Source organism: Taeniopygia guttata, chromosome W, assembly GCF_048771995.1.
Source record: "Taeniopygia guttata chromosome W, bTaeGut7.mat, whole genome shotgun sequence".
Classification (NCBI taxonomy): domain Eukaryota; kingdom Metazoa; phylum Chordata; class Aves; order Passeriformes; family Estrildidae; genus Taeniopygia; species Taeniopygia guttata.
This window is the reverse complement of record NC_133064.1, coordinates 2,519,578-2,541,572: the sequence shown is the minus strand read 5'-3', so window position 1 is coordinate 2,541,572 and position 21,995 is coordinate 2,519,578. Positions and strand designations below refer to the sequence as shown.

At 43.1% G+C, this 21,995-nt stretch overlaps 3 protein-coding genes and 1 long non-coding RNA gene across 11 annotated transcripts in view; 3 read left to right on the top strand and 1 right to left on the bottom strand.

The window, feature by feature from the left end:
- The window catches only part of LOC116806602 (zinc finger protein 532), a 33,882-nt gene extending 30,487 nt beyond the window's left edge, over positions 1–3,395 (top strand). For all 7 annotated transcript variants that reach the window (XM_072922958.1, XM_032744085.3, XM_032744079.3 and 4 more), the window contains 3 exons: positions 256–368; positions 703–850; positions 1,107–3,395. In XM_072922958.1, the coding sequence (XP_072779059.1) occupies positions 256–368; positions 703–850; positions 1,107–1,601 (756 nt within the window). In that variant the 3' untranslated portion in view covers positions 1,602–3,395. The remainder of the gene's footprint in view (positions 1–255; positions 369–702; positions 851–1,106) is intronic.
- A 5,707-nt stretch (positions 3,396–9,102) lies between these two features.
- Positions 9,103–13,192, top strand: LOC140682065 (signal peptidase complex catalytic subunit SEC11C). Of its 2 annotated transcripts, none has more exons than XM_072922982.1 (6): positions 9,103–9,327; positions 10,021–10,130; positions 10,576–10,725; positions 11,908–12,027; positions 12,556–12,613; positions 13,011–13,192. In XM_072922982.1, exons 1-6 carry the CDS (start codon positions 9,118–9,120, stop codon positions 13,062–13,064), a joined length of 702 nt encoding a protein of 233 aa, XP_072779083.1. In that variant the 5' UTR covers positions 9,103–9,117; the 3' UTR covers positions 13,065–13,192. The 2 variants fall into 2 exon arrangements, with proteins under 2 accessions (XP_072779083.1, XP_072779084.1); XM_072922983.1 differs by having other exon boundaries at positions 9,172–9,331.
- A 2,573-nt stretch (positions 13,193–15,765) lies between these two features.
- LOC121468188 (uncharacterized) lies at positions 15,766–16,889 on the bottom strand. Its single transcript, XR_012053314.1, has 2 exons — positions 16,473–16,889; positions 15,766–16,351 (listed from the first exon to the last, which is right to left on the bottom strand). It is a non-coding gene; the product is annotated as an uncharacterized lncRNA (long non-coding RNA).
- Positions 16,890–17,069: 180 nt separating this feature from the next.
- Positions 17,070–21,835, top strand: GRP (gastrin-releasing peptide). The gene is made up of 3 exons (XM_030258648.4): positions 17,070–17,401; positions 18,062–18,312; positions 21,437–21,835. The coding sequence occupies exons 1-3, from the start codon at positions 17,263–17,265 to the stop codon at positions 21,488–21,490; spliced, it is 444 nt and encodes a 147-aa protein (XP_030114508.1). The 5' UTR covers positions 17,070–17,262; the 3' UTR covers positions 21,491–21,835.
- Positions 21,836–21,995: the final 160 nt, after the last annotated feature.

The following is a 21,995-nucleotide window of genomic DNA, read 5'->3' as shown; positions in this document are numbered from 1 at the left end:
ACAGCTGGAGACAGGTGTGTGTGTGGGTGTGGGTGTGTGTGGGTGTGTGTGTGTGTGTGTGTAGCTCATGGGGGCCACACTGCTTTGAAAGAGGTCCAGCTCTGATTTGTACAGTGTTGTTGAAGGCGGGGTGTACGTGAAGTACAGTACCAAAAACAGGTAAGTGATGTTTCTTTCCTATTCATCAGAAGGTTCAACACATGCACCACTTTTACTGAGCTTTTTAAATTAAATTCTTTCTCTTTTTTTTTGAAGCAAATGAAGAAACATCCTTGTCGGCAATGTGACAAATCTTTCAGCTCATCCCACAGTTTATGTCGGCACAATCGTATCAAGCACAAAGGCATTAGGAAGGTTTATACGTGCTCGTAAGTTCTGGTTTTATTTTCTTTAGAAATGTACACTACTATACATTGTTAGTTGAACATCTTTCTTTAACTGTGGAAAAGCCAGTGTCCCATCATTTCAGATGCCCAGGACAGGCCAAATCAATTACCTATCCTGCCTGCAGAAACATGTCAGGTTCCTGAAAGTGCAGTGTGTAAAGTCTAGAATCTGAAAGTTGGCTGAGATGAGCGTTCACAGTTCCACTTTGGAGAACTGGTTTTCAGGAGTCTCTCAAATACACAGCCACTCTTCCAATCTACAAAAGGCACTTGTTAAGCATGACACTTGAATGTTTGTGTGTGTGTGTATCTGCAGGCATTGCCCAGATTCGAGACGTACTTTTACAAAGAGGTTGATGTTGGAAAAACATATTCAGTTGATGCATGGCATTAAAGACCCTGACGTGAAAGAAATGACTGAATCTACCAATATGGAAGAAAGGGAAGTAAAAGAAGACACAAAGGTAATAACTTAGAAGACTCATTCAATCACTGAGAATGATTTTTTTGAGTATATATTCAGGATCTTTAAATAAATACAGGTACTTCAATGCCATAAATGCCTCATCTTCTGTGAAGCAGAGCCCCAAAAGGATTGTTTATCAGAGTTGTTTTAAAATTTGCCAAGGGAGAGGTTCTCACATTTGCAAGTCACAAATAGTTACGAAAATAACTGCATATTTATGCTTATATGATACACCATTTCTGTCTCTTTGTTAGGTTCCTAGTCCAAAGCGTAAATTGGAAGAACCAGTAATGGAGTTCAGACCTCCACGAGGTGCAATCACTCAGCCATTAAAGAAGCTGAAGATAAATGTTTTTAAAGTTCACAAGTGTGCAGTTTGTGGCTTTACAACAGAAAATCTTCTCCAGTTTCATGAACATATTCCTCAGCATAAATCTGATGGCTCTTCGTACCAATGCAGGGAATGTGGACTCTGCTACACATCTCATGTGTCTCTTTCCAGACACCTCTTCATTGTACATAAGCTGAAGGAGCCTCAGCCAGTATCAAAACAGAATGGGTCTGGGGAGGATAATCAGCAAGAAAACAAACCCAACCATGAGGATGACTCTTCCAACAGTGCAGCATCAGACAGAAGATGCAAAGTGTGCGCAAAGACTTTTGAAACTGAAGCGGCCTTAAACACTCACATGAGAACACATGGCATGGCCTTCATCAAGTCCAAAAGAATGAGTTCAGCTGATAAGTGATCAGATTGTTTGGGATGCAGAAATCTTGCTCCACATTGGAATACTAATGACATTTTTGTTACAGAAAGTTCAAGGTATAATAGTGTTAACAGTACTGTTCAGGCTGTTGCAATATATTCTGCATAAAAGTGTCCCCTTCACCTCATTGTCTATACCCTCAGAACCATTGAAGCAGTATTTGAGTTGAAAAATGTTTGTATATATTTAAACTAATAATTTTTATACTCTTTGGTTATGTGTTTGTATCAATATCTAGTGGAAAAACTGGGGGTTTTTTTCTGGTTATTTTCTGTTCTTTTGTAGTAAGTTTCTTTAAAACAGAGTTCTGAATGCCGGGGCAGTTCCTTGGGTTCTCTTAAACTGTTTGGTTTTTGAATGCTTCTGAAAGAAAGTTTAGCTAATGGAAGTGCATCAGGAGGAGGTCTAGGAGGGGAGAGGAGAGAGGAAGCAAGCTAAGGGGAGATTTTAAATTCTAAAGAACTTGGGCTTCCAAATGTCTGAGGAAGCTTTTAAACTTTTTCTTACAAAATATATTATAAAAAAAGATAAAAGTACCACTGCATGTGTAAAATAAAGTGCTGGTTTTTAGGTGGCAACACCAGAACAGGTGCAGACCCCCTGGAGTGGCAAAGTACTTTTAAAGAGTATAAATGCACAACTCTTGAGTATCATGAAGTGTCTTTTTTAGGCTACCAGGTGCTTGTGATCAAAGGTCAGATTGTTACAGATGGGCTGGGCTGCTCTGGCTTTAAGAAATAAAATGTAATTAGAGGAATAGGTTTATAATGATGATGTTTTTTGTCATGTAATTTATTAAACATATAGAAGTGATTACACAGCATTATGTATTTTCCTTGCTGGTTATTGAAACAAAATAGTTGACCCTTGCTATAGGGGTTGGGATTTGCCAGCTCCACATGATCATGCCAAATGTTCTGGTGCTTAGTGTCACACACAGCCACAACTGGGAAAGAGCCAGCCCCAGCCAGGAGCAGGACTGGGGCTTGCAGCTTTAGCGTAGGCCCTGCGGAGCTCGGCCAGACATTGCAAACTCCTGTCCAGCACCACTAGTTTTGCTTGCACAAGTACAAAAAGGTACCATACTGTTCCTTTCAGATAGAGTTCTCTGTGAGAGTATATTTTTCGTTTGTTTTTGCATTTTATAACTTGTATGTAACCCTACAAAAAATTTTTGTACCTTTTTTTAAAACTAATTGTGTATATATAAGATAGCTGCATGATAAACAGTAGTAATTGTTGGGTTCCTTAAAAGTCTTGCTGCTGTCAGATGTTATTATACACGATGTCCATTACAACTGTATTAAACACATTTCATATGTAAATAAATGTGGAGCATTTTGCCCCAAAAGATTTGTGAGATTCTGTTATTTATCGTTAAATTCTAATAATTTTAAAATTTGAAGTGTTTAAAAAAATATAGGTCCTCTCAGCCACCTCTGTAAAATTTAATCATTCTGGAAATTGTTTATCAGGTACAATAGTTCTGCTCTCTCCATTCTCATTCCTAATCTGGCTCTTGGGTAGATGCTTGTTAGCCCATTTGTATTACTGGCATATCAAGTGCTTGTGAGGTAGTTCATCTACAGTGCGCAGTGGACACAGCACCTCAGTGTACGCTGGCCACTGCCACCACTGCCCTTCCCATTTAGTGGATACCTCTGAACACTTGTTTGTTGATGTGCACTGTCAACTGTACAACAAATGAGTTATCACTATGCAGAATGGTGTTTTGTATACAGTGAACAGATAATAAAAGTTCAATTTTCACAGCCATTACTATTACTTTTCTTTATTTTCCCTTTTCACTGTCTTACACCTGCAAGTAACCTGATGATGCAAATGGCATCATGGTGCCAGGGTGTCACGCTGCCACTCATGTCCCCAGAGGAGCTCCTGCACAGCCAAGGAACGCAGCCCAGCTGCTTGGCAGCGGGCTCTCTTTGGGTCTAGCTGGCAGAGAAATTTAACTCTCCTGCCAGTAATCTCTTGAAAGGTTTAAGAGATAGAGGACCTTGAACTGCCCCACAAGCTCCAGACACATTTCTGTGTCAGAACTGCCATATCTCCTTAACAGGAAGAGGATGTCCTGAAAAGCAGGAGGCGAACAGGTTTTAAAGCAAGGTGAGATATGGTGAAAAGGCACAAATATCAGTAGGCATACCTAAAGGAATTATTTCCTCTTGGAAACTACAGAAGAAATTTTTAAACTTATTTTTGTCCAAGATCTGACATCTAAGTTGTTTGCTTTTAATTAGCAATGTGAGACTAACAGTCAGTGATGACATAAATACTCCTCTTTTCCTGTGAGGATTGAGTAATGGATTAAACCTCATAAAACCTCTCTGAGAGTTAGGAAAGGGGTCATGTAGACTCTACCATTTTGCAGCCACTCTTGTGGTTGGAAACAAAGGTGCTTAACAGTGCAACCTCAAATTGCAATAGAAACTAAGGCTATAAATCTCCTCCTGTTGTGTGCCTTCCCATTCCATCCCATCTCTTCAAGGAGGCATGGAGTGCACCAAGGCCTCTGCCCAAATATCCAGCTGCAAACTGCCCAACCAGGACTGCACCAACGCCCGGGTCCATCTGTCAACACAGCTGCAATAAACCTGCTTTTTCACCTGCTAATATTAGGGCATGTGGGCAGCGACTACCATGTGCATCTGCCTCCCTTGTCCCTGGGCATGACACAGGTGTGCTGTGCCCACCCTCACGGTACCCCCAAATACCTCCCTCAGGAGCTGTTGAGTCTTGGCCTGCTTGCCTGGAGGCACAGCCGGGGCTAAATTTGGCTGGCCACAATCCCTGTACTTCTCCGGACTTGGCTGGTGTTTGTATTTCTGAAGGGTGTTTACAGATGCACAACTTGACCTACCAAAGGCCCAAATGTTCTCAGTTCTTAACCTCTGTCTACCTGTGGGGAATTCAGTTTGGCAAGCCTATTTACTTTTAAAAGGATTTTTATAAAACTCCGACCTTTTCATTCTGTTAATATTACCTTTCTCAGTACACTTACCGTACACACACAGCTGCCAGGCCAGTAACAGCACACAGAAGAACCTGTTTTAGTTTAAAACCTTTCTCAAATATTAGGGCAGTTCAGTAGTCAATTATTTGTATTTGAATTTCAGATTATTACTCAAAGTTTATCTGCCCAGGCTCTGTGAAGGGTGACTAGGAACAGTGGGGAATGGACTGACAAGAGAAATAAGTACAGAACTGGTCACCCATGGAAGGCACAAGTGTTCCTGACCTACATCCCCAGGCTCTGTGTACATAGTAGATTCTGCAGCCAGGAGTGGATAAGGACGCAGGAGCATGAAAGAAGGAGCCACTTCCTGGCTCATCCCTGGGCACTTGCTCACTTTGAAAAAAAAAAAAAAATTGTAATCGCTCCTCAACAGTGACCATACAAAACCTGGTTTTGATGTTATTTCTTTCCTAGATGGAAAAAAAAAATACCTTTCCTCATTGAGAACCAAATGGCCCATTTGAGGGCATCACAGTGAGGCACTGCACTGGGAATGACCCAGATTTACCTGGAAAATTAACTGGAGGCACTACAGCTCTCTTCTCTGAACCCCAGAATTCTATTTTGAAGGAAGAAATGTATTTGAAACAGTAATGTAACTATTAGCCAAATAAACTGAGCATAGTACCCTTCTCAAATATGTCCCCTTATATGATTTGGCAAAAGACTTTATGCAGTTCATTTATCATCTGTTCTCAAATTGTGCTGCTTTATATTCAATGGCTCTAATGTGATGGTGGGGATATGCATGCAGAGCATTATCAGCATTGCTCTCGCCGGGTCACTTGGCTAACAGTGACATACCTCTGCAGGCCAGACCAATATTGCAGGTCAAGCACAACAATATTTCCTGATTTAGTGATTGTTCTGATATTTTTTTTCCCCTGTTCCATGGGAGAAGGGGAAGAAAAAGAGAACATTATTTGCTAAATTCAATTGAATGTTCAGATAGCTGGATCCCTCCCTCCCCTTACCCTTCTTCCTGAGGAAAAAGAAATTATTTTCACAAATAAACTATTCCCTGAAACAAATCCACTCAGCTGAAATCCAATTAGCTCTGCAGACACTGGGTCACAGAGCAGACTCAAAATGTTGACTCATAGCCTTAGAAAGTGACACTGGGGTTGCAAACTGTGCCTGTGAGTCCTTGCCAGCTCCCAAAGCACATGACAAGACTCAGGAGAGGAGTGACACAAGACAAAAGCCACGCATGCTCCCAGGCAGTGGCATCCAAAGTGGGGGTGAGCATCCATGGGCATGCAGGGAGCAAATAGTCTTTCTGTTGTTACAAAACTGCAATGGAGCACAAGGATTAAAAGTATCCAGAAGAGGAGGGAGTTCTATGCCCATCGCCAGTCCCCTGGAAATTAAAGAGCTGTCATTCAATATTATATATAGAGGTAGTACTAATGCCTGGCTGTGTGCAAAGGTCTGGCAAATCTGCCAGAATGTCAAGAGCTACATTTTCTGCGTACTAAAAAACTAGCATGATATTCTAGCTGCAGAGCTCCAGAAGATCTACTGTACAAATATTGAAGTCAAACATCCAGCGCAGGGAAAGATTTCAAAACACATGTAACCTTTAATAATCAAAATCATGCAGATGGTAAAATAACAAAGCCACTAAGAGAGGTGTGGGTGAATCCCAGCATCTCTGAAAAAGGAAGAAAAGCAACTTCCCAATATGTATCTCTTGCCTCACCACAAGCAATGAAGGAGTCCAAGTGTGTTCTGAGCTATCAAACACCAAGCACAATCAAACCAACAGTCAACAGAACTGCAGCCTCAGAATTAAGTGTGGGTTCTTGCCTTGGACAAAAGAAAGTTCCCTCTCTGCGAACAAAAACATAAGCAGCTTCAATCCTCCCAGGTCTCAACACAAAGCTGCCTTCTCACTTTTCTAAATTCTCCATACACTAACTCTGCTTCTTCTCTCTGCTTGTTAAAGAACTAGAATTTACCACCTCGATTTCCACTTGTCATTCTCTCCATCAGGAATGTCTGCAAGGAATTGTTCTACCACTGAACTTTGTCATTTACATTCTCTCAGCTGCTGCCATCTCCCTGCTGAGTGGCTTGTCTTTTGCTTCCAAAAATTATATTCCTGCTTCACAATAAGCAAGAACAATTTCCTGCCTGTTTGATGAATAAAGCACTACCCAAAAAATAACACTCAGAGATTATTCTTCTATGACAGCCATTTGTCTTTGTTCTGTGAGTGGCAGTATTGCAACTCTAGTCTAGGATGAAAATTCATCCATTTATGTTCAGCCATTCCTTGTGTGACCAGGTAATAGAAAAGTGTCAAATATTTACTGTTAAGTGCAAATATATAATTAAATACAAAGTAAGGATTAAAACTATTGTACTTTAGGAGGAATTTGGGTGTGATACATAGTGTTTTGGAACAAAAGCTGGGGTTTTATTCATATTGATGCACATATATATGATTTAATTCATTAATAAAATGAATTAATAGCTAAAGTGGAATGTACAGCTATAACCACAATAAATGATAGAGATTTCCTTCCAATAGCAAAGCAAATTTAACAAAGATGTTTTTGTCAAATTGCTTCAGATTGCTATGAGTTAGTGGTCTGAACCCTAGTGTAAATTACTGGTATGTTCAATGAGATTTTTAGACACTGAGGTTTGTTAGTCTCCCTCATGTTGATTGTACAGCCTGTATCAATTTTGTCCCAATCACCATTCTTAATCTCTGTTTTCTTGTGGTTTTTTTGGGGTTTTTTTTTTGTTTTTTTTTTTAAATTAAAATAAAGGCAAGCAGATTTGTACACAAAGGCAAAAAACTCTATTAAAAAAAAAAAAATCTGTCCAAATAGTATGGTATGAAAAACCTACTCAGGGAATTGCTTGAGTAGAAAAACTTTTGCTGGGCAAGAGTCAATACAACATTTCAGTGGGCAGATGCCACTTGTACAGAAGATATGACTTTGTTACACACCTTTTAAATTAAATTCTTAATTGCACAAAGAAAATTCAGAATCTTTTCACCACCTTTGAGCCTGCTCTTGTCTATTTTCCTTCTCGCTTACTAATTAGTTCTGAATATTGCATCTGCTCAAAGAGGATAGGGGTTTTTCTCTGAGTATTTAAAGGATAGCAGAGAACTAACCTGAAATTACAGCAACTTAGAGGAACTTCTGTGTAGTAAGTAAAAGAATACTGTTGTCACTGGAAGAATAATTAGATGAGGTGAAGGATCTTATCTAGATCATGCCTACCTAGTGTCCTTGGAGCCTTCTTTCCAATTTGGCATTTCTATTCATTCCTGAGAGCATCACACCTTCCCGTGCGCTCTAATGTCAGTTCTGCCTCTCTTAGTCAGTCCTAGTCTGTTTCATCCAACTGTTTACCAGCATTAAAGTCTTGATGTATTTCTAGTAAATTACTAGAAATTAAAAAACACTGCTCTGGTCAGATGGTTTGTTTCCATTTATCTTAGTAGCATTTCCATGTGTTCTCTGTTCTTCCATTCTCAGTCTTCAGTGGGTAATTTTAAACTTGGTGAATGCCCAATGGGCGTTTTGGCCCATTTAATTCACAGGAAATCAGGCTCGGGGCTGTGACTTGTATCTATGTGGCTGCTTGCTGCTTCAGGCTCATGCAACCATTCAGGGACAAACTGGAAATGGGTATGAAGTCTGCCCGTGCTCCTTGGGGTCTGACCACTGCCAGGCACACCGAGTAGCCCCGGCCCATCCCTGCCGGGGCACCGAAGAGCTGCGGATTTTCCGGGCCTCTGTGCTCTTCTCTGATCGGGGCCCTGCCGCGGTCCCTGAGCAAACGCTGAGGTCACCGCTACCTGCTGAAATTATGAAATTATTCCACTCAAAACCGCTGAGGACACTGCGATGCCCCTCGCTGCCTTCGCACCCCTCCGTCCCCTCACGAGGCGGGAGGCCCCTGAGGGCGGCACGGCCCCTGACGGGGACACGGCCCCAGAGGGCGGCACGGCCCCTGACGGGGACACGGCCCCTGACGGGGACACGGCCCCTCACGGCGGCACGGCCCCTCACGGCGGCACGGCCCCTGAGGGCGGCACGGCCCCTGAGGGCGGCACGGCCCCTCACGGGGACACGGCCCCTCACGGCGGCACGGCCCCTCACACCGTTCCCGCGCTCAGCACAGCGCCCCCTGCCGGCCGCCGCCGCCCGCCCCTCACAGCGCCCCCCCTCACAGAGCGCGCGCGCCTCCCCTTCCCGCCAATGAGCTGCGCACACGCAACGATGGCCCCGGGATGTCAGCGGCATTCGCCTGACCCAAGACTCTCCGCGCCCGGGAGAGCGGAGCGGCCGTCCCGATGCTTCTCGGGCGTGCGAGGCTCTTTACGCCGAGCCCAGGGATCTGAGCGTTCACCGACGGTCCCTCGGTACAGCCAGCTGCTCAGGCACCTCCAGGGGCGAGTAGCAAGGGGCCTCGTCATCAGGACTTTTCGCCGCGATGCGTCTGGGAGTTATGGTTCGCCTGGCCGAGGACGCCCGCCGTGCGTCAGCAGGGCGGGAGAGGAAGGAGACTACAGATCCCAGAGAGCAGCGCGGGCCCCGCTGTCCACCCTGGCGCTGCGCTGAGGGCGGTGGTGGCGCAGGGCGGCGGGTTCCGCGGCGAGGCCGCGATGGATCTGTTCGGGGACCTGCGGCGCATGAACAAGCGGCAGGTACCGGGGCCGCGCTCGCGGCTCGCAGCCCGCACCGGGAGCGGCGGGTTTCGAACGCCAGCTTGCAGGGTCCTTCCCACCGCTGTCCTTCCCCGTGTGCTGCCGAGAAAAGGAACAAAAATGAAGGAGTGTGGTTAAAGCGCATCCGCCGCTGGAAGGGCTGGCGGAGCAGGAGCATTTGAGGGCAGAAAGTCAAATCACTGATTTTCTAGATAAGAAGTTTCAGTATGACAGTAGCAGGAAATTATCTTTTGTCGTCTCTCGTCTCCTCCAGCTCCTCTTTTTAAAAAAAAGTCACTCCCAGAAAGTCAGCCTCTGGTGATAGTCCGGTGTTCCACACGTCCCTTGGGATATTTCCGAGCTCGGGAGGGAGGCAGGGCCGTGTGACCGAACCAGCTTTGATCGTTTGCCAGGTCGCTTCCCCAGCTTCATGAGCCTTTATCAGAGTGTTTGCGTCTGTCACTGAAACACAGGAGTGGATTAATCCAAGACTAAGGCACACAGAGGATTCCAGCCTTATGCTGCAGTTTGGTAGATTCTGACGTGGCAACCTGTGCTACCAGACTTGTGTTGGAATAGGATTTCAGCATAAAAGCCTAAAATTTGTGGTGCACTTGAGTTAAAGTTCTATGTTGTGCTTCTAAATACAATACAGTACCTTTAAAAACCAATTTCCTTGTTTCACACAGCTATATTACCAAGTCTTAAATTTTGCTATGATTGTGTCTTCTGCCCTAATGATCTGGAAAGGGCTGATCGTGGTGACTGGCAGTGAGAGCCCCATTGTTGTGGTGCTCAGGTGAGTCAATTGAAAGGCTTTCTGCTTCAAGTCCAGGTCTTGTTTTGCCTTTTGTCTCCTCTCCCTTCCCCTTGGATACAGCTGGAATTTGAAATGTCACCTATTTAAAGAAGGACTCAAACACTGTCTTTCTTCTGGCTGTGTTTGGGCTCCAGCAAAAGTTGCATAGGGCCAGTAGCCATGGGCCAGTTCCCACTGAGCTTTGTAGGAGCAGTAAATGTGTCAGACCCTTTAAAATCCAAGTTCCCTAACGTAATGGGTAAACTCCTGCAGATTGCTTTCTGGGATTTGGGTTCTGTTAAAAGTCTGAGTGGTGTTACTGAATGGGTGAAGCTACAGATCTCTGTTAAAATTGTGGGTTTATCTGTAAGAATTAAATGTTCTTTGATTTCATGGTACTTCTTTCATTTATGCCAACAAACTTTCTCTTTCTTGTTGTTTGTAGTGGCAGCATGGAGCCAGCTTTTCACAGGGGAGACCTGCTGTTCCTAACAAATTTCCATGATGACCCAATCAGAGCTGGTGAAATAGTTGTTTTTAAAGTTGAAGGCAGAGACATTCCAATAGTGCACAGAGTTATCAAAGTACATGAAAAGTAATGCAACTTGGTGGTTTTTTGTTTGTAAATCTCCTTTCCTTCCCCGTGGCTTTCGGTGTCAGTTTAATTGTGGTTCAATGTGTGAGAAAGGCAAGTGAGGATAAGCAGTGAGAGAAAGCTCAGCTGTAGGATGTGAGCCACTTCTGTCTGCAGTTCTGTGTCACACATCTTGAGGGTTTGAGACCCTTCCCTCAGCGAAGCTGCTCAGGGTTGGAGCAGGTAGAGCTGTGCCCAGGAGGGACTTTGGCAGCAGGAATGTGCACGGGAGCAGAATCTGCTTCTATGCTGATGGTTGTACAGTTGGGACTTTGCTTGCGAGAGCAAATTTTTGATGAAAGGTGGAGATTCAGAATCAGGGTGCAGCCTGACAGAGTATGTGAGCTTTGCTAACTGAAGTTTTCCAAATTTGATTCAGGATAAAAGAAGAGACTTCTTATTCTTGTGTCTCTTGGCCACACTGCCCATGGCAATTCATGCTGAAAAGCAGCAGGGAAGGGGCTTGGTTTGGCTTTGAGTGCAGATGCCTACACTGCTAAACAGTTCCTCCCAAACTACAGTTCTGCTCCCATTTCTGCACAGTGAAAAGCTAAGCCGGAGGTGGCAAGCATTGGCGTATTTGCTCCATGAACTGAAGGTGTTTATTTTTTGAGTAATGTCTGTTCTTCTGTGCTTTTTTAAAATTTCCAAGAATCACCTATTTAATTTTTTATTACCTAGTTTGTCATTATGAGAACTCCTCATTTCTTGATATCAATATTTAAGCAAAATTCATTGGCAGACTGTAAACTTAAGAACTGTATTTGAATTCATGTTCTGTCAAAGATGCTAATAAACACACAGGGGTTGTTGAGGAAGTTTAGTGCCTGGATGGACAATGTCCCTTTCATCAACGTTAATGCTTGCTTGCCACCTCCAGTTTTCATGTCCATTGTGTAATTGCTTACATCAGTTGACGATCTAGGAGTGTTGTAAAAAATGTTTCTTGTTAATATCTGTTGATAGTTAAAGTCAGTAAAGTCTGTAATGTTAATGATTTAATGGTGGTTGTTCAATAAACAGGGCTGAAAGCAAACATTGTTATCTAATCTTGTAGCACTTTTTATCCTCATTTGCTTTGTAGATGTTAATTGAGATTTTTAAATTAAGTATTATTTAGTTTATCACCTCATTGCCTTCTAGAGGAAATGGGAACATCAAATTTCTGACTAAAGGGGATAATAATGAAGTTGATGATAGAGGCTTGTACAAAGAAGGTCAGAACTGGTTAGAGAAGAAAGATGTTGTTGGAAGAGCAAGAGGGTAAGTAAAGCAAAATGTACTTTGTAATTAAAGAGAAAAATTAGCTCTTAAATTGGTTCTGCTGTTGATACAAACCAGATTTGATGTATTTTAAAAATTTTTAAAATAGAATTGTAATTTAAAAGAAAACCTAGAAAAGTTGCTTCCTATAGTCCTCACACTGATGTGGAGTGTGGGGGGGGAAAAGAGGGCATTTAGCAAATAGCTCACCTGAAAATACAATATTAACCATCTTCTCCTTGTAATTGCTGGGAATTTCTAGGAAATTGTTTTGGCATTCCACAGGAATTTTATGGAAGGTTTGAGCTTTTGATTTTGTCTCCTTCTCCTTCAGCTGAGCTGAAATCTCTTCAGATTTTCTCAGATAACTTTGATTAAGGAAAACTAAGGAATTTTACTTCCTATTCAGATCCGCATTAGGTGTAAATTATGGGATCCCAATGAAATATTCTAGACTGAGTAACATTAAAAGACTTGCGTGTAATATTTGAGGGTTAATTTTACATTCACCTGTTTTATCAATTACAGGTTTTTGCCCTATGTAGGAATGGTAACTATAATAATGAATGACTACCCAAAATTTAAGGTATGTATACTGACATTTTGAATACTTGAATTGCTAAAATAACAAGTACAGACAATAAGAACCTTGCCTCTAAGCAGACATGTTAAAAAATTTGTATCTGTAGTTTGGTACCTAACGTAAGATGAGCTGGGTTTCCTTGCTTACTGATGGGCAGTAGAATTTGTTGTTTGTAAGGAGTTGAAAACATGTAATTTCTCAGAATTTTGTTAGTTAAGTGTATGCAGTTGTGATGCCTGATGAATTTTATCACTTTAAAGTCTTCCTGCAATTTTGTAGTATCAGAGCTGTGTAATTGTGCAAAGTGTGGTGTTTGAGAGGGCACCTTTTGAACAGTTTGTGCTTTCAGAGCTCAGTGGAGAGGAATTGTAATGCGTCTGTGTTCTGTGTTTCTTTGCAGTATGCTCTCCTGGCAGTGATGGGAGCATATGTACTGCTCAAGCGGGAATCCTAAACACAAGAACAAAGGGAAATATACAGGGGGAAAAAAATAATATATTTCAGATGGTTTCATTTCTCTGTATGATGACAAAACTGTGCAAGCTTTTGTCTTATCTAAATAAACGACAACTAATGAGTGAAGCTGTTGGCTGCTGGCTAATTACAAAATGATGCATTTACCACCTTCTACAGACTGCTCTCAGCTAGCCTGGCACTGGTTTGGAGGACTGGAGCAGCCAGTTTGATGCTGGTTTGGTGCTGGAGCAACCAAGGGCTCTCTTGCCATGCTCAGTGGGTTTGACTGACTGGTGCTGCATCTGGATCCACTTTTGCCCTCCTGTTTGTTTTGGGGGTTATTTTTAATCTGTCAGTGCCCTCTTTTCTCCACCATACAAACTATTTGGATCAGTGCTTGTAAGGACACAGAATCTCTGAACAGGTAGTAAGTTCTAAGAGTTTAGTCAGACTTATGCCTTAGTTGGCTGGTTGCGGCTGCCAAAAACAGCCAGGCAGGGGAGTTCCACTCTGACTTGGTACTGAGCAGTGGGGACTCAGAGCATTTTCTCTGAATTTGAAACTTGCTCTTTCACAAGGTAAGGAAAAAAGCCCAGATGGCCTGATTTTTAGAGGCCTGCTTTTTAGGGACTGTGTGTGTTGCTAGCGTTCAGGCTGTTGATGATCTGCCTTTTGTGTTCTAGCTCTTAAACTAACCTAACAAAAAGGTTTTCTGGGGCTTTAATAACACTTGTAAATTACTGAATGAATAGCACAGTAGTGCACTTCAGGGATATTGCCGAGGCAGGGAAACCAGAGCTCTTATGCCAGTTTGGAGAATGTATTATTCTCTCCTATCATATAACACCTGAATAGTGTTAAACATAAAATTGATTTTTCATTAAAAAACTTACCTGATAACTGTCTTTCATGAAATTTGGCATTTCAAATTTCAAATGTCAGTGTTGCACCTTCAACAAAGCAGAACTTGTTTTCCTTGCTGGCTTTGATTTTGTAGCTTTGATAAGGAACAGCATGATGCTTTTTACCTCTGGAGTTCTGTTTCTTCTGTAATCCCTTACCTCTGCAAAAATACTCTATTATACAATAATGACACCTTTTCTGTTGTAACAGCTCATGCTTAGCAGACAACTGCTGAATTTCTCCAAGTAATATTACTTCTTTTGTGTCCTACTAAGTGGTTTTCATGTCCAACTGTATTATAAAAATTACTTATTTTGTGTCAAATTGTATAGAAATAAAATCAAGTATAATAAATGGCATGGCAGAATAATATTGGGATCATTAATGGAGTCTTCCTGGAAGTGTATCATCCCAGTTGAGAAAAAATAATGTGTTTTTTGGAGTGTATGTGGAGTAAGATTTTTTTTCTTTCTCTTGACATTGCTGAAATCCAGATTTATGCTGTCCACCTACCCCAGTATGAGCACAGTCAGCTCTAATTTGGAGAGTGCAGTTGGACATTTTGCAGCTGGTCAACTGTGACACTGGGATCTAGTCACAAGAGTGGCTCAGAGCCGTGCCAGAGGGGATCAGAGTGGATGTTGGAAACCATTTCCATACTGAGAGGGTGCTCAGGTCTGGAGCAGCCTCCCTTGGGAGAGGATGGATGCCCCAGGCTCAGCATTCCAGCAGCACTTAAACAGTGCCCTTGAGCTTCTGGGCAGTCTGAAAGGGCTCAGGCTGTTGGGCCGGGTGGTCCCTGTAGGCTGTTCTGGTCCACAGGCATGTCCATAAATGCTTCCCATTTGAATTCTGCAATTATTGAACCCTTCCACTTCAAAAATCATAAACCCAAACTTGTGGCTGCCACAGCGGCCTGGCACAAGTTAAATGTGCAGTGAGCAATCACTGTGCTTAAGCTTCAGCTGTCCAGGGCTTCCCAAAATGCAGCACAGTGTCAACTATCTTACACTGGACCTTATTAAATAAATGTTACTATTTCATATTATTCAGCCTCTGTAAAGTTGCGGAGCTCTTTTCTGAGAAATGTCTTCAGTTCTTCAGGGAGCTGTTGCTGCACTGAGTCGATGTTGAGGTTATTTGCAGAACACCTGCTCTGAGTGTGGGTTGGAAATGCTGGAGATTAGTCTATTCAGCATCTTCAACATTTGCAGAGTATTCCTCAGTGATCACGCCTATTATTACGTTGGAGATAGGCTTCCACCGGTGTTTGTTCTGTACATACTTCCTGGCTGCGTGTAACACCAGGGTCCCTACAAAGAAAATGATGAAAGGCACACCATTCTTATATTACCCTTTTTTATAGCCATTAAATATGCATTGCTGATAGAACAATGATGCTTGTGTAAAATGTGAAGGAAGCAGATTAAAGTGTTATCATGGTAATAGCACTTAAAAACCATGAATGTTCTCCTGTCATGAAGCACAGCAACATTTTGCCTTGCCGTGGATATATGAAAAGGGGAAGGGTATTTTAAAACAGAGAGAGCTGTTTCTTGATGTTTAAACACAAACTGATGTTATCAGGCTTCTTCTTAAAGAGGAATATTGTCTTGGGTGACTTGAGTCATTCAGAGTTCATAAAATCCTTTGGTTGTACCTGGTTCCTTTTCTGTTGTGGGGGATCCAGAATAATATTTCTCTATACAATGAAGTTACTATTTTCCTTAGAAGGGTAATCAATTAATAATTAGAATAAATCCTTATGAACAAGTGAATAAATAATAAAGGCATAGTACATATACAACATACGAGAAAGGTTTATTTGCTTGCATGGTATTTTCAGTACAAGAGACTTGGGACTGAGTAAGAATTCATGTTTGGTTGGTTTTGTTTTTGTTTTCTGAAATGGACAATTTCCTGAATTTTTAAATTTCTTGCCTTGGTTGCCCCAAATGATTAGGAGTTTCTCTGGATTGCAATATTTTATTTGATCAGCTGTCACTCAGAACAGAGCACATGTTGGTAGCTGTACTGCGAGCTGCACAGTGCAACTTGAGGCATGAAAATACTATTGTGAATTAAGCACGAATGCATAATTAATAACCAAAAGAAAAGAATGAATCGCATTAATCAGTAAAAGAAGATGAAACAAACTGTGACTAAACAAGGGAACATTTTGGCTCAATACAGCAGGATACACGATTGATTTCAAAAGAAGAACTTCAAAACAAGAGTTTGCCTGGAAATTATGTTAATTCATATCCGTGTGAGTTTCCAGTAGGGATAGTTCAGTTCCAGTCATGTTGGGGCTGGCTGGAGGAGCTGGCAGGTTCCTTACAGTCAGCTCTGCTTTCTGTGTATCCCGACTCTGCCGTAGGTCTGTAGACAGCAAAATCATCTCATAAACTGCACACATTACACGTGGCTTCATCCTGTCTGCTGTTCTCTTGGGTGACAAACAGGCACATCAGGACTTTATGTCCCATCACTGCTCACCCACCTTCACTTCAGTGAAACCACTTTGTGTTCCACTTCAGGGCTTTTCCAGGGATGTACTGCCTCTTTTCCCTGCACTGCCTCTTCAGGCTGGAATTCTTTTCATCCATTTACTACTAAGTTGGCCAGTTCCAGGTGCCTCAGGGGCTTCAAAGTTTACAGGGTCCCTGTGCAGGGAAAGCAGAAAGTCCTGTAAATGCGCTTCCATTTACTGTCACTTGTGACAGGAAATTTAGGTGATACTGGAAAATAAAATAAGCTCTTTGCACCAGATTTTCATTTCCAGCGAGGGACAGCGAGCCCCTTTGCCCCAGGTGCAGCCGCATCGAAGCCCGCACGGTGCGGTTCTGCAGGGCGGGGGTGACGTCGCCCCCTGCAGCTCCCGGGTCCCCTCCGCGGCCGTTGCCGCCCTCTGAGGAGCTCCGGTGCCCGGGCGCTGCCGGCAGCGCCGCCCCGAGGTGTCCGGGCCGCCCTCAGCACCGACTCCCGGCGGACGGAGAAGGGGAGCACGAACTTGTGGGACGCGCCCGTGTTGCGAAGGGAAGCGAGAGGGAAAGCGGCCCCCCCTGCCCCGGGCCGCGCCCCGGGGCCGGCACCGCCTCAGCTCCCCCCGCGGGCGCCGGCGGGGCGGGAGCGGCCCCGTGAGGAGGCGTCAGGCGCGGGGGCTCCGCTCGCGCCGGGCCCGGCTCCGGATAAATGAGGGGCGGCGGCGGCGGCGCTTCGGAGCCTTGACGGAGCCGGAGCGGAGCGGATCGCGGCTCGGGCAGCACCGGCAGCACCCGCAGCAGGGCACGATGCGGGGCGGGCGGCCCGCGGCGCTGCCGCTGCTGGCGCTGGCGCTGCTGACGGCGCAGGGCGGAGCGGCGCCCCTGCAGCCCGGCGGGACCCCCGCGCTCACCAAGATCTACCCCCGCGGCAGCCACTGGGCTGTGGGTAAGTGCGGTTTAACTCCTACAAAGGCACTGGAACGCAAGGTTCCTGCGTCCCGTGTCGAGGCAGGGTAAGTCTAAAACCTCGGCTTCTCCATCCACTTTTATTCCAGCAAATCTTACCAAGAGCTTCTCTCTATCTCCAGACAAAGTGCTTGGTAATCGCTGCCCCTTTCTCAGCCACGTTTTCTCTGACAGTGTAACACAAGAGACAGAAAAAATTAATAGTACTGCGTGACACTGACAAAGTCTTTGCTCCCAGTAGTGCTACAACTCGACATTCCCTTCCCTTCCCTTCCCTTCCCTTCCCTTCCCTTCCCTTCCCTTCCCTTCCCTTCCCTTCCCTTCCCTTCCCTTCCCTTCCCTTCCCTTCCCTTCCCTTCCCTTCCCTTCCCTTCCCTTCCCTTCCCTTCCCTTCCCTTCCCTTCCCTTCCCTTCCCTTCCCTTCCCTTCCCTTCCCTTCCCTTCCCTTCCCTTCCCTTCCCTTCCCTTCCCTTCCCTTCCCTTCCCTTCCCTTCCCTTCCCTTCCCTTCCCTTCCCTTCCCTTCCCTTCCCTTCCCTTCCCTTCCCTTCCCTCAGTCAGTAACAAAGTCCTGCTGATGTTTGAACAATCAAAGCTTTACCTGTTTTGGTTAATTTTGTGCTACTTTAATTGTTGTTGCAGGACATTTAATGGGGAAAAAAAGCACTGGAGATTTTCCTTATGGTTTTGAAGAAGAAAACAAGACACCATTTTCAGCATTACCTGACAATATCAAGCAGCTGGAAGAGTATCTGCAGTGGGAAGAAATCTCAAAATATTTGCTAACACTGCTGGAAAGGAATGAAAATAAAAGTGGTCACTTCTCAAAAGGAGGGCTCCCCTGGTATACCAGGAACACCTGGGAGACAGATGACAATAGCAGTTGGAAACATGTAAGTAAGATAAAACCTGTAAAGATATTCCATGTGTCCAGTTTTTGGTTTACAGTAGCATGTCAGCTTCCTCTAACTGGTGGATTGTCCAGAAAAGCAGCAGAAACACATCTCATGTATTAGATATTCAGTACTAGTACTACAAGACTCTGCTCTAGATTACTGATTGTCACTCACCAATTGTATTTTTGATGACTTCATTTGCTAGTGGGCATAAACACAGCATGCGTTCAGCAGATTTTAGTGCCTGGGTTCCCTTCAAGCTGCTTGGTTGGGCCATTCTTTTCTTTGAGCTTAGGTGATCACATCAGCAGCACATACTGCCCAGTAAAGCCAAGCTAGTGTGAAAAACAAGTGTGAGGGCAGGAGGAACCACATCACATTGACCACCCCCTTCCATCACCATTCAGGATGTTCTGCCTTGGGCTAAGTAAAGCCAGAGGGCTGCAGAATTTTCTCTGGTCCCAGCTTTATCCTTGTTTCCTTTGTCTTTTCTCCAGCCCATGGTGCTGGCTATTGCTGTGGTCATTCCTGGATTTGCTAAAGGAGTCTGGGGCTACTGATAAGCTGCCCCTTCTCATCCCTCAAATTAATGTTCTTCTTAGTGCTGTTGCACAAGACAACAAGGTTTTAGAATAGATTAATCCATATTATTTTAGGAAATCCTATAAAACACACAGGGAAGGATAACAGTGAGGTTTTACAGAAAGTTATTGGGGTCTAATGTAAATCGCAGGATCCACAAGAAAATTCCTTTCCTTATAATACCTCAGGCACAGTCATGGTGATAAAGCTGCAGAATCCTTTTGGGTGACAATGAAATAGAACAAAAATATTAATACGCCCCCTTAAAGACATCAATGGGAAGAATTTTTACTTCCCATATTCTACTGCAATATGATGTCATTAATATTCCTGGGCTAACTTCAGCCTGGTTTCCCTCCTGAAATCCTGGTGCAATCAAATCAGTGAATATTTAGGCTTTTATTGGAATGTGGGTAAAAAAATCACCCTTTAAATTAAGCTGTGATTTAAGTCTCTCACACCAGTGATATGAATGCTGCCCGTAGGTTTCTTTTTGGCTGTAGCTTTATGATAGTGATACATCACAGTAACTGATTATTAATACTATCTAAAAGATAAACTATTTATTCCATCTTCAGTTCTGCAGTGTGCAGCTTTGTAATCAAATTAAATGAACAAATTCCATTATTTAATGTAAAGAGGGAAATGTTCTCACTTCTAAAAGTATCATCAATAAATCCTACTTATGGAGGCTGCAAGCTGCCTCTGGTAATTTGAATCATATCCATATGTGTATACTTTCACTGTAAATTAACATCCGCATTTCTGTGGTCGGACATCGAACATCCTTATGGAATAATGAGGTTATTGCCTTAAGTATACAGATTTTTGCAAGGATTTCTGCAAGGATTAGTAAAAAAAGCTCATGTTTTTCCTGTGACTAAGATAGAGGACAACTTGCAGAACCTCATTTGGTCATAGAACATTTGATGTCCATCATTAAACAGTTTCTTTGTCTCTACCCTGAAGTAAAATCTAATGAAAATAGCTGTAGCTGTATTTTCCTGCTGTTGGACACAAATATCTGATGATACACAGCCTAGACAGGATATGATATCCGGTTTTCCCCTTGGCTTCAAGAAAGCACCTGAAATTTAAGGTATTTCTGAGATCTTCCTTCTAGATGAAGAAAACATGAAGATCAAAAGGAATGTGCTTTACTCTTTTGAGGGCAGGGATAGTTTCCTAAACATTTCAATAATAAGAATTATTTTTAATTTTAAAGTTATTTTGAACAAAGGATGCCTTATTTATAAAGGTGGAACTCTGATATACGGAATGTGACATTCATGTGCATAGCGGTACAAATGCATAACTGGCCCTTGGGGGTTGATTGTGTAGGTTTGTCAGGATGTGAGGCGTTTCAGGTGCACAGACTTTGGTTAGGCAACACCTTGGGGTAAGGTGCTGCTGTACCACAGCTGTGGAAGGTGTCCATACAGAGGAGAGGATTATCAGGTACAGGAAGCTGAGGATAATGGCACAGTGGATCCAGAAAATTTGTCCTTGGCATGAAATACTTTTCCAGGCCTAGTTCATGTGAGTTTGGAACAGAAACTTTTTATAGGAGGAACCAGACACCTGATTTGCAGCGGGTTACTGTTCCCTGTGCAGTGGCCTGTTGGACTGAGATACTAAATGTGACCAAAAGAAGGTAAATAGTGAACACTGCTGCCAGCTTCTGTAATTCCCATGCACTGAGAGAGATGCCAACCACGAGGAGCCTGCCTGCAGCCCTGTGCTCCACCTGCTGCACACACCCAAGACTGGCTGTGTTTGGAACAGACAGACTCCGAGAACTTTGTTTCATGGATGCTTTCAAATTTAGCTGATTTAATTTAAAATTTGAATTTTAAATTTAAGATCAGGAAGCCCTAAAGCTAGAAGTAAATACACATAAGTACCTCAGGTAACTCAATTCAGCGTCTCTCTTATTAGCCCAAATCATCCAGTGCATCACCACTGATGCTCACTCTGGGCTGTACATCTCTTAAGAAGAAAAGAATTCTTTCCAAAGAACTCACTCAGAGGAGGGAAATGGCTGTAACACACAAAGAGTCAAAAAATGGAAGAGGTGAGCCTAGTACTTCTTGGGCTTTGGGTTAGGATGGTGTACCTGTGTTATTTTGTTTTCAGTTAATACCTTGCCTGCTCTTTATTCTGTGAATAAATTACAGTTAATGTAGTTAAAGAGGATGGAAATCTCTCCTGCAAGTTGGACTAAGTGCAAAAGTAAGTTGGAAAATAGACTTTAAATTGTTTCTATTAGTTGGCTTTTTCACACTAATGAGACAGGATATAAATGAGATGGCACACAGAATTATTTGGGAGAATGACTTTCCTCCTACTTTGGCAGTTAGTTATTACACTAACCAAGACAAATGGGGTCTGTTTTGGAAAGATTATTAGGAATATGTTTGTTATGTGAATGCACAGAGCAGTTATCTATTAGGTTTATTAACTTATAGAAGGTTTATTATCTTAGTGAATTACTTTTTTCAGGACTGATCTATAAATAATATATTTTTCTTTTTATTAGATGATGGACTATCTGCTTCAAGTTGTGAATATGAAAGAGAGCACTCCAAGCTGAAAAAAAATCACCAAATCATAAGGAAATTGAATACTTTCTGTAAGAGACTATATTTCACAAGCACTTGATTGTGTCAGATAATCAACATGGTCACTTTTCTGTACACAAGAATTCCTTTGTGTAAAGTATTTAAATACACACTTGTATGGTTCAGCAAGGACTAAATCCTCTACTTCATTTTCAAGGTTGCATTTTCTCATTTGGATGGCTTTGAGATATATATATATATAATTGTCACGGAAGGGTCTTCCAATTAATTATATTACGTACCTATCGAATCATTTCTTCCCTTAGTTTGAAACTACATGACATTGCAACATTCACAATAAATAGTACCAAGGAAAAGGCGGAGTTTATGCTTTTATTTGAGTTAAGCAGTGAAATTCGCTGTGTTAAAGCCAGTAGCAAAGGCCACTGCCTTCCACGGGACAGGGCGTGTGTTGTACTTTCAGCCGCTTTGCCGGGACCCTCCGTGCCCCGTGTGTGCCCGGGAGATGACGCTGCC

Coding starts and splice junctions, on each gene's coding strand:
- LOC140682065 (XM_072922982.1), top strand. CDS start 9,118: ATGCGTCTGGGAGTTATGGTTCGCCTGGCCGAGGACGCCCGCCGTGCG. Junction 9,328..10,020: donor CTGCGGCGCATGAACAAGCG/GCAGGTACCGGG, acceptor TGTTTCACACAG/CTATATTACCAAGTCTTAAA. Junction 12,028..12,555: donor GTTGTTGGAAGAGCAAGAGG/GTAAGTAAAGCA, acceptor TATCAATTACAG/GTTTTTGCCCTATGTAGGAA.
- GRP (XM_030258648.4), top strand. CDS start 17,263: ATGCGGGGCGGGCGGCCCGCGGCGCTGCCGCTGCTGGCGCTGGCGCTG. Junction 17,402..18,061: donor CGGCAGCCACTGGGCTGTGG/GTAAGTGCGGTT, acceptor TTGTTGTTGCAG/GACATTTAATGGGGAAAAAA. Junction 18,313..21,436: donor ACAATAGCAGTTGGAAACAT/GTAAGTAAGATA, acceptor TCTTTTTATTAG/ATGATGGACTATCTGCTTCA.